This window comes from Pediculus humanus, genomic scaffold (assembly GCF_000006295.1).
Source record: "Pediculus humanus corporis 1103172108193 genomic scaffold, whole genome shotgun sequence".
In the NCBI taxonomy this organism is placed as follows: domain Eukaryota; kingdom Metazoa; phylum Arthropoda; class Insecta; order Psocodea; family Pediculidae; genus Pediculus; species Pediculus humanus.
The window spans coordinates 180556-191712 of NW_002987763.1; the positions used below are offsets into that span (position 1 = coordinate 180556).

The 11157-nt window shown below is 23.5% G+C and overlaps 2 protein-coding genes across 2 annotated transcripts in view; one reads left to right on the plus strand and one right to left on the minus strand.

The window, feature by feature from the left end:
- Positions 1-5551: 5551 nt before the first annotated feature.
- Positions 5552-8386, minus strand: Phum_PHUM424120 (myogenic factor, putative; the record flags this gene model as incomplete). The annotated part of the gene is made up of 3 exons (XM_002429158.1): positions 5552-5749; positions 6869-7173; positions 8242-8386. 3 exons carry the CDS (start codon positions 8384-8386, stop codon positions 5552-5554), a joined length of 648 nt encoding a protein of 215 aa, XP_002429203.1.
- A 1640-nt stretch (positions 8387-10026) lies between these two features.
- Positions 10027-11157, plus strand: part of Phum_PHUM424130 (zinc finger and cchc domain-containing protein, putative) — a gene marked incomplete at both ends in the record, with an annotated part of 5537 nt that continues 4406 nt past the window's right edge. The window contains one exon of the mRNA XM_002429159.1: positions 10027-10778. Within this exon, the coding sequence (XP_002429204.1) occupies positions 10027-10778 (752 nt within the window). The remainder of the gene's footprint in view (positions 10779-11157) is intronic.

Here is an 11157-nt window from a genome sequence, read left to right on the forward strand (position 1 = left end):
TTCGTGAAAATTATTTTTATAAACTTATTTCCCCCTCTCCCCGTTACCCCCCCCCTCTCTCTCTCTCGATCCCCTCACGAAAAAAAAAAAAAATTATCTGATTTCATTAAGAATCCTGCCATGATTTTGGCTTAATTCTGGGAGATAATTTTTTTTTTTTTTTTTTTTTAAACCGGACGATTTAAAAAAACTAAACAAAATGTTTTTTGTTTATAAAAAAAAAAAAAAAAAAAACAAGATTCCTTTTTTTTTTATTGACAACAAACTGCTACTAAAGTTTAATTAGTCAACCGCAAGGACTTATTAAAAAAAAAAAAATTAAAATAATAATAATAATAATAATAATCAGATGTATGCCACATGTATGTAACACGTTTAACGTTATCACAATATTAATAATAATAATAATATAACATTACAAAATGATTTTTTTAACCCCTGCATGGACCACTGCTAATAATTTTTTTTCGAAATAAATTTTAAATAAATTTTTAATAATATTTTCCTGTTGCTGTTTTTCCAGAAGGTTATTGACCTCGATCATCAGTTTTCCAAAGGATCAACAAACCGATACGAAAAAGGGGGAAGAAAATCTTTTTATTAAGGTAAGATAATTTTTTTTAGGGATAAAATGGCGGCCATGTCGGCTATTTAAATTTCCTTTGATGTTTTTTTTTTTTTTTAACGTGAGAAATTACCTTGTCTTCCATTAAAACCACTTTACCTTCTAATATAAAAAAAAAAAAAAATTTAAAACCATTTTGTATTTAAAAATGAAAAAAAAAACACAAACTGGCAAAAGTTCAATTTTAACTCTCTCTCTCTCTCTCTCTTTTTCTATCAAATTTAATTTTTTTAAATTAATAATGGCGTTTTTTTTTTTAAATTTAAATAAATAAATTCAAACAGGAACGAAATCATCAGAACGCTCTAATTAAAAAAAATTTTTTCAATTTACTATTTTTCTATATGGAAATATAAAAAAAAAATGCGTGGGCGTGTGTACGTGGATTGCAGGGGAGGGGAGGGGAGGGGATAATAATAATTTTACTTACTGACGTGATTTTTATCAAAAGAAAAAAAAAAAGGAAATAATTTATGTCAATTTTTTATTCGTGATACGTGAAAATTGGCAGAACATAAAAGAAATTTTTTTTTTTTTCGATTTGAATGAAAAAAAGTTTCCATCACCTTTTTATCTATCCACTGGAATTTAAATTCTTCATGTTTTTATTTACACAAGTAAATTTTTTAATTACGAACACGGAATTTCCAGTAAGAAAGTTTACTTGGTACTTTTATTAACGAATTTTTACCTTTTCCAGGCAGACGTTTCATGAATTCACGTGGAAATTCATAAAATGACGTCATTATTTAAACCAGAAGGAAAGTAACGGAGGAAATATTGGAATTGGAAATCTCCAGGTTTCGGTAAGTAAAAACAAAATTTATTCAACTAATTATCATTTTAGTGCTGGAAATATACTGGAATCGCGATAATAATATATTTTTTTTAAATTTAAACAAATTAAAAATTTTTGGAAAAATCGATTTTTCCAACAACGATTCACGCGTTTTCTATAACCGAAATTCAAATCGAAAAGTTTTTTTTTTTTTTTTCTAAGCCTGGAACGAATGTCGAAATTTAAATGAAAATATTTTAACGTACCCATGGGGGTTTGTGATTAATAATAATAATAATAATAAATACACAACACGTATACACACACGTGTCAGTTTCATCAGAAAACATTCCCAAAAAAAATTTTTATCGACAACGAATGATAGAAAAAACGATCATAAGTTAAGCGTGTTTCCCAAATCGAAATTTTAATTTTTTAAATAAGAAAATTTTTTTTTTCGAAATTCCCCTCACCCCCCATCCCCCCCAACAAAAAAAAAAAAAACAAATTAAATTTATTTATTTATTTTTTGTTTTCGTCACCCGGTTCGCCCACGTAAATTATCATCATCATCATTCACAGCAATTAAATATTTAAAAATAATATTTTATTTTACAAAAAAAAAAAAAAATTGAAAAATATGATAAATTACTTCGTCATCTTGGAAAACAGAAAAAGATCAAACATTAATTTCCCCCCCCCTTCGCCTCCGACTCCCCCATCTCTTCTCTCCTCCCAGGAACGTATTTTATTTATTGTAAAAGAAAAAAATAATAATTATTTTTTCCGTTGATTAGAAAAAAAATAAATAAATAAATAAATAAATAATAAATTTCTATAAGAAAACTTTAATAAACTATTATTATTATTATTATTATTATTATTATTATTATTAATCATGAAAATTATGTGTTTTTTTATCTACAGACCGTAATTCCTGGACTTTGATCAAAAATTTTCTTCTTTCGCGTTTTTACCATTCGCGCCCTGGCCCCCTTTCCCCCCGCCGTTTACAAAAAGAAAAAAACATTTATATTCATCGTTATCATCGCGCCATTATTATTATTTTTTTTTCTTACTTTTACGCACGAAATTTGTTTTTTTTTTTTTTTGTAAAATTTTAAATAATACATTTTGGCATTCGTTCCAGAGTTCAAAAAAAGGATTTAAAAAAAAAAAAAACGGAAGTGTAATAACCGTTAAAAAAAAAATCCCTGCAAAACGTTTGAAAACAAATTTCCCTGCTTAATTTTTGTTTTTGGCGCAAAATTTTCTGGAAAAGCCTTTGAGTTTCCTATACTTTATTCTTTAAGCTTAAACTCTCTCTCTTTCTCTCTCTCTCTCTCTCTCTCTTTCTCTTTCTTTCTCTCTTTCTCTCTTTCTTTCTCCCTCTCTCTCTCTCTCTCTCTCTCTCTCTCTTGTACATCACGCTTTTCTCAATTTTTATTTTCACATTCTTCTTCTTCTTTTTTTATTTAATCTTTTCCACTTGTAAAAACCGTTACAGACAAAATTAACAAAAAAAAATTGATTAGAAAAATATCTTTTAAACGCGCCTAAAACTACTAAAATAAAGCAAGCTATTAAAAGCTAAAAAAAAAAAAAAAATAACTTTGAAAAGACAATTAAATTTCGAAAAAGGGACAATAAATTGTATAATTTGTGTGAAATCGGGTTTTTTTTTTTTTTTTTTAGTCGGATCCCGATTTATGTCGGAATAAAATAAAAAAAAAAATGGAGATACCACGTGTGTTGAGAAAATAAAATAAATAAAATAAATTATCAATTAATAATATTAATAAAAACGGTTGTTATACACCCTCGTAATGATTTCAAATCGGTCATAATTCGGTTAATATTCGAACCGGAAAATATTTATAATAATAATAATAACAATAAATTATTATAAAATTATTATAAATCGTTCCAAACAAAAAAAAAAAAAAAAAAAATTGCATAAATTTAATCGAAATTTACGTCGACAAGATGATGATAATAATAATAAAATATTAAATCATCCGAAAATAATTTTGTATTCATTTAAATAAATCTGTCTAATTCCACGTTAGTAAACAATTAAAACTTATCGTCTAATGTTATTGATTTGTCATTATAATCAAACGTCATAGAGTAAAAAACAAATAAATCTAATTTATTAAGCGCCACCATCGAAATTTCAAAATGGCGGTGTTTTGTTTGTTAAAAACGAAAGAGTGTAGTATAAAATCAATTCGAAAAAATTTAAAAATATAAAATAATTAAACGTAAAAAATAAAAAAAATGGGGGGGAGAGACAAAATTTTTTGTTACGTAATAATATAACCACTTGAGAATTAAACGGTAAAGTTAAAAAAAAAAAAAAAAAATAATTTTCAGATGTCAGTTTATTATTATTATTATTATTATTATTATTAAAAGAAGGGCTGTCATATCATTTGTCAACAATATGTCAGATCCTTTACGTTTACCACCCAATAGGTTTTAAATATTATTCATTAATTTTTTCTTTTATTAACGGATATTATTATATGTAAACATATTTTTTTTTTTAAATTTTAAATATATATATATATATATATATATGTTCGTCACCGAATGAATTTTTAAATAATAATAATAATTTTCCCCCCCAAAAAAAAAAACACGTTAAAATAAAATTTTTACAAAACGTCGATTAAGTTTTAACGCCGACAAAAATAAAAATAAAATTTTTTTTTTTTTTATTAACAAAAACTAAATAAAAAGTCGTGTCAAAAGAAAAAGAAAGAAATTGTGTTTTGTCTAAAATTGTTAACGGTTTGTCTCAATATCAAGAAAAAAGGAACATTAATCACGGTTAAAATGTTTTGACTTTCTATTTCCGGTTTATTAAAGGACCCGGTGTGAGGGAGGAGGGAGGAGGGGTGAAGGGGAGGGGTAGGGGGACGTAGTTTTTGAATCAATGCAGAAATTATTATTGGATGATATTTTTTAAAACACGTTCTGTCCATTATCATCCAAATTAATTTGTATTACTCTATGACTTTTTTTTGGACAATTTCAACGACAACGACAACGAAACGTCTTGAAATAATTTTTTTTTTTTTTTTTTGGGGGGTTCTTTTGAGTTGACATTTTTTTTTTTTTTTTTTTTTCATTCGTTAATGATTACAACAAGTTTGACATCGTAATTTTTAGGGAGGATACAAAACTACATTCACGTAAAAATCTCTCTCTCTCTCTCTTTCTCTCTCTCTCTCTCTCTCTTTCTCTCTCTTTAATCTTTTCGAATTTAATACGATATTTATGCTCCTTTCAAAAACTACCAAACTAAAAATTTTTTAATAAATTACTTTTAAACGTTGAAAGTAATAAATTAATTGTAAAATGTTATTTAATGTTTGTTAAAGATTTTTTTGTTTAAAAAATAATAATAATAATAATAATAATAATAATAATAATAATAATAATAATAATAATAATAATAATAATATTTAAATGAAAAGAGAAATACGGTTCGTTAAGTGCAATTAATTTTTTTTTTTTTGGCAAATTTTTCCTAACAGATCGATTTGGGGAAAAATACTAAAATAGATGTTCGAACCTTATTTTAATAGAGTAAAATAATAATAATAATAATAATTTTTACAATTAAAACAAACCAAATGATGATTTTGACAACTTTATACCTTTTTTTTGGACTCTCACAAGTTTTGTTTTATTCTTTTTATCCAAAAAAAACTAAATTACTAATAATAATTTAATTAATTATGGATTCAATATAATTTCCCACCATTTTTTTTTTTTTTTAGTTTAAATAAAAGAAATTATTTTATTTTTTTCACACGGAAGTACTAAATTTTTTTTCAGGCAATTTAATTTTATTTATTGATTGTTAGACATTCATATTTAATTAATTTAAAAATGAATTTAATATTAATAATCCTAACAACATCAAAAACCTACGCTTTAATTTTAAACGTCCCATAAACATTAATAATAATTTTAATTATCATTTTTTTTTTCAACTATTGTTAAAAAACATAATGATCCCGTTGATTTTAAAAAAAGAAAACCTGAATTTTTGAAACCTTGATTTTAATTAATTGAATCATTTTGGGTGTCATCGAGAGTGTATGGGATAGTTTTAAAAAAAAAAATTTTTTAGGTTAAGAAAATAAAAAAGAAAAACTCACCACGTTTGATTGATTTGTTTTCCCTGATAAATTATTTATCGATGTACCTTGAAGTAAATCGTTAAGAGATTCTATATATTCTATTGCATTCCTTAATATTTCAACTTTGGGCAACCTTTGATTAGGATTTGAACAAGTTCTTCGTTTTAATACTTCAAAAGCTTCATTAACCTAAAACAATTATGATGTTCTTATAATCACATGAAAATTTGTTTCATCCCCTTAATCTTTATAAAATTTAATATATGTACATAATTTTAATATGTTTATACTATAATTAAACTATTAGAGTTATATTTTAGCATAAAGTTTTCATAATTGTATTTGAGTAAAATTTTAGTTCAAATACTAAATTCTTTATGTGTTACTTAACTTCTCATGAACAGCACACAATTAGACAGTAAGAGAAAATTAATAATTTTTTAACAATTTTATTTATTTTAAAATAATATGTAATTGAAATAGTAATAAAAAGCTTTCAAAAAGCTCTATGAACAATATTAATGTTTATTTCTAAATCTTTTCTAATTCAAAAACTAACTTTTCCCTTTAAAACTTGTCTGATTTTTGTTTTGCATATAATTTTTACTTAATAATAATAATAATGCTTAAATTATATACTTTTTAATATTGTAATGATTTTTTAAAAAAAATTTAATGTATATTATGACTCAGTCTCTCAATTTCCTAGCACAATAATGTCTGAGTTATCTGAAAATAATAATAATAATAATAATAATCATGTGTTTATCATAGTGAAAAAAGCAACGTTTACAAAAAAACGTAATAATATTAAATTATTTACATAGAAAAAAAGCTAACTTTGCTAATTTAACTGTAAACTTAATAACAATTAAAGCAAAAGTTCTTATCTTAAAAAAAAAAAAAAGAAAAAAATGCAAATTGACATTTTTCGTTCACGTTCATAAACTAATTGAACAAAAATTTTTCAGTTAAGAAAAAAAAATGGCGGACGGTTCGAGGTAGTAATTTTTATTGAATTTCGACTATTATAATAACCAGTAAATTTAATAAGGTGTTTAAAGTAAAAGAAAAAGTGTGAATTGTATAGTTTGTTTTACCTGTAAAAACTTTTTAAAATTTAATTACGAAGTGGTGGTAAAAATGTTTAAAATAATTAATTACATACACTGACGCTTTGTAGTAACGGTTGCTCGAAAACGTTTGTTCTAGAACTTTCTTTTTTTAAAAAAAATGTATTAAACAGATTAATTATGTGAAAAAACTATTGAATAACAATGTATTAAATATTAAATAATAATGTTTTACCTTTCTAAGTCGTCTTCTCTCTCTTAATGTGGCAGCTTTTCGACGATCGACCGTAACTACTTTTTTTTTGCAAGCTTTACACGCCCATAGCAAACATCGTCTGTTTGAATTATGGTCGCCTAAAACGTTTCCGGTTATAGATTCGTTTTGCAAAAACACGTCAGGTGCTAAAATATGGGGTACGTGTTGATCTTCATCAGAAAGTGATGATGAACATTCTAAATCTTCCGATTCGAACGAATCCGATAATGTTTTTTTCGAAACGGTTTTATTTTTTCTGAAATTAATAATAATAATAAATATCGCTTTAAAATACTTTAACGGTACCGGTAAATATTACTTTCGTAAAAATGGGCGCCATTTTGAGAAAAAAAAATAAAAGCATTGTTGTTTGATTTTGATGTGAACTTTTTGTGAATAAAATTTTGTGAATCATATGAAATAAATTTTAAAATTTGAATTTTAAGTAAAAAAAAACATAAGTGATACTTTAAATTTTTCATAAAGTGTTTATTAAGAGTGTAATTAAAATAAAAATCAATCAGTTTTGTGTTGTTTTGAAAACGGGAGTTGTTAATGGTTGAAATAATGGTAATCAATCCCAAAAAGGTAATTATGCATAAAATATTTTCATTTTTTTATGTATTTATATACACAGATTAAAAAAATGTTATTAAAAAATTAGTTTCTGATAGAAAATATAAATTCATTGAGGAAAAATGATGAAAAATATACTTTAAAATTAATGTAGAATATCATGATTAGTAATTTTACAATGATTATTTCTCCCAATAACAAGTAAAACAAAATTTATTTAAATAACATTTATTTATTTTTAATAAATTGGAAATTCTTAATTAGAATTTAAACATGATAAATTCTTCATTTACAATAACTAAAAATTTCTACAAAATTCAATTAGAATTAAAAAAAAAAAAAAATCAATAACCAATCATTTCATTATCATTATTAATGATCATTAAAGTTTCTTTAATAATATAATTTAATTAAAAATATTCCTTTTTACATTTTCCGACGGGATATTAAATAATTTTATCCGTCGTTAACAAAATTAATAATTAAAAAATAAATAAATAAATTTTTTCTTTATTTGTAAATTTAATTGTTTCAAAAACATTATTATTAACTTTTTATTTTTCAAAAGGTTTATTTTAATAGGATAATTTTATTTTTTTAAACAATAAGTTTTAATTGATTGATTAATTTTTTTTTTGTTGACACACACACACACACACTTAGCACTATAATAGACTTAAGTTATATAAAAATAATAATAATAATAAAAAATAATAATAATAATAAAACAAACCTAATAATTCTTTCTCTTTTGTAATTTTCACTGTTTGAACTACCATCTCCACTGGAACACCTATCTGATATATCAGGACTGCTATCATCCTGTCTAGAATTAAAAATTGTCTTATTATTCACTTTTTGAAAACTGAAACCCATAGTTTTTTGCAATTCATTCGAAAAACCATAACGACAATGATTCATTATAAAAAACTTTTTTTTAACATTTCAATAACAACAACAACAAAAAAAAAAACAAAAAAAAAACTGTGAATTTTTTTTATTATATGTTTTACAAACACTTTTTTTTTTTTTTTTTTTTTTCAAATATTCATTAAATTTAATATTAAATTTTTTTTTTTTTTTTGTGTAACTATCACATCAAATACAAATAATAAATAAATAAATAAATAAATTCGGTTAATTTAATTACGGTTACGATGTGACGAAGACACGTTAAAATCTTAATAAAAACTTAGCCCGATGAAGAATTTTGTATCTTTGTCACACTGTTGGGGTATAAATTGTTTAATCAGTGGCGGTTGTTGAAACTTATATATATATAAATATATATTTATAAACATTTTAATTTATTTTAATTCTGTACGTAAGGTATATGTATTATTATTATTATTTTGTTTTTTTTTTTACTTCAAATTTTCATTTCGTGTATTTAAAAAAAAAAAAACAAAATTTTTATCATATTTCATACGTATACACATTCGATTTTAAAAAGTTTAATCTCGCGTTTAACGTGGAATTAGAATTATTATCGCCACTGATTTTTATTCTATTTTAGGTAAGCGTAACGGTTTTCGAGCTTTATTATATATGGCGGTACCTGTTAAGTCGTGTAATTAATATTTGCGTTTAGTTATTTATATCAAAAATACCAAGTTTTTAGTAAGATAGAAAATTGCAATTGTTTATTATTTTGTTGTTTTTTGTCTTTCTTGTTGAATTTACAAATCAATAAATCTATAATCACCACGGTTTTCTTCTCATCCCGTTCTCCGCTTTCGGTGATGATACCAAAAGATGGACGACCGTTACCCGAACACGATCAGAAAAATCCTTTTTTCATCTTCTTTTATTTATATCTCACTCATATCTCAAAAGTTCTAACAATGAGAAAGTACAAAGGAAAAGAAGGTTTATAAGGTTCGCTTGTATTTTTTACTTCGGTATCCATTGTTAGTACTTTTTGGTGTTTATAACGGCTATAAATATCGTCGCGAATATATTAAGAATGGGATCATAACGATATTTTCTTATAATGTGTTTTTAAAATATTTTAAAATATCATAAAATTATCAGTTTACATATAAAAATATAATTTATTTAACTTTAAATTTATTTGTTATTTAAAAAAATAAAATAAAATAAAGACCTATTTAAAATAGAAGTTTTTTTTTTTTTTATGATTGTGGGTAAAAATTATTTCGTATGTTGTCAGCACTGACAACGCATTTTCTTGTTCATTTTGGTGAATTCCATTACTAAATTTACTTGTTGTTTAATCAAATCATTTTTTTTTTTTTTTTTTTATAACTTATTTCGAATTATTTTTTCGTGAAATTATGATAAGATGAATAATAGATTATTGTTCAAACAATTTTAGTTATCAGTATCAGTAAGGTTTATTTCAATTAAAAAAATTTTTAATTTTTAAATTGTATACGTGTTCTTTGTTGTAATGATTTTTTTTTAATTTCGAAAATATTTCAAGTATTTAAACTTGATTTAATAATTTTTTGCAACGTTCAAGTAAGTAGTAAATAAAAAAATTTAATTCTTTGTTTTTTTTTTTTTTTTCTGTTTTAGTTATAAATGTGTTAAAAATCATGGATGATATGAAAAGTCTTGATGACAGAGTACTGGACAGTATAAATGAATTTCAAAAATCAGTTTTGAAATTGAGATTTTTAGAAGTAAATGAAAGAGATTTGTTAAACATGATCAAAATCATTGATGAAACTCATTTTTTTTGTATTTATTGTAATAAGCATTATTATGTACTTTCATCGATTTGTGATAAAAATTCATTATTTCAAAACCATATTAATTCAAGTTATCACAGATCTTGCGGCTTAATAAATCCCATTGAATTTTCAAAAATACTTTCATGGGAAAAATTTGGATTAACAGCTTATTGTAATGTTTGTAATATATCAGATATAAATGCAATAGTCTTTAATACTGGACTCACAGTTGATAATCTTATTAAATGTCACGAATGTACACAAATTGAATTAATCAAAATTGAGTCTTTATATAGAAATTTGGCTATAATTAAACTTTTTAGCTGCTTAGAAATTTTTTTAAATGCATTTTTTGACAAAGATAAAAATGCTAATTGTTTGCTATGTTTAAATGGAATGAATTCATCAATGCATGAAATGAAAAAACATGTAGTAAGCGATGTTCATACAAAAAATTTTTTAGAAATCATAAAAATGCTTTTCGATTTTCAATTTAATGATTTGTTGAATGGTTACAATTTAGAGAAAATCATTTCTTATTTTATTGAAAACAATTTTACATTGAAATCAATTAAAAATATAGAGTATCCACTTGGTAAAGATGTAAAGGAAATGTGTAGAATTGAATCAAATGATATTGAAAATTTTAACAATGAAATTTTTTTTTCTCCTATATCAATTATAAAAATTATTAAAAATGTAGATGTTGAATCTAAGAAATTTTCACTACAGTTTATTGCATTTTTTGTAAAAAAAAATTTAACTCAAATGTCAATTATTCCAATAATATTATATTATTTTGTGACGGTCATGAAAAAGAAAAAGAAAAAGGTTTTGAAGGTTTTTGTAAAAACGATGTTACAGATATTTTTAATTTAAAATTATATTTAAAATCTGTTAGCGATGAGTTTATTTCTGATAAACTAAATAGTATTGTTGGAAAAAAAAATGAGAATAATGTAATTGTGCCAAAGAAAAAGAAAAAAGCTATAC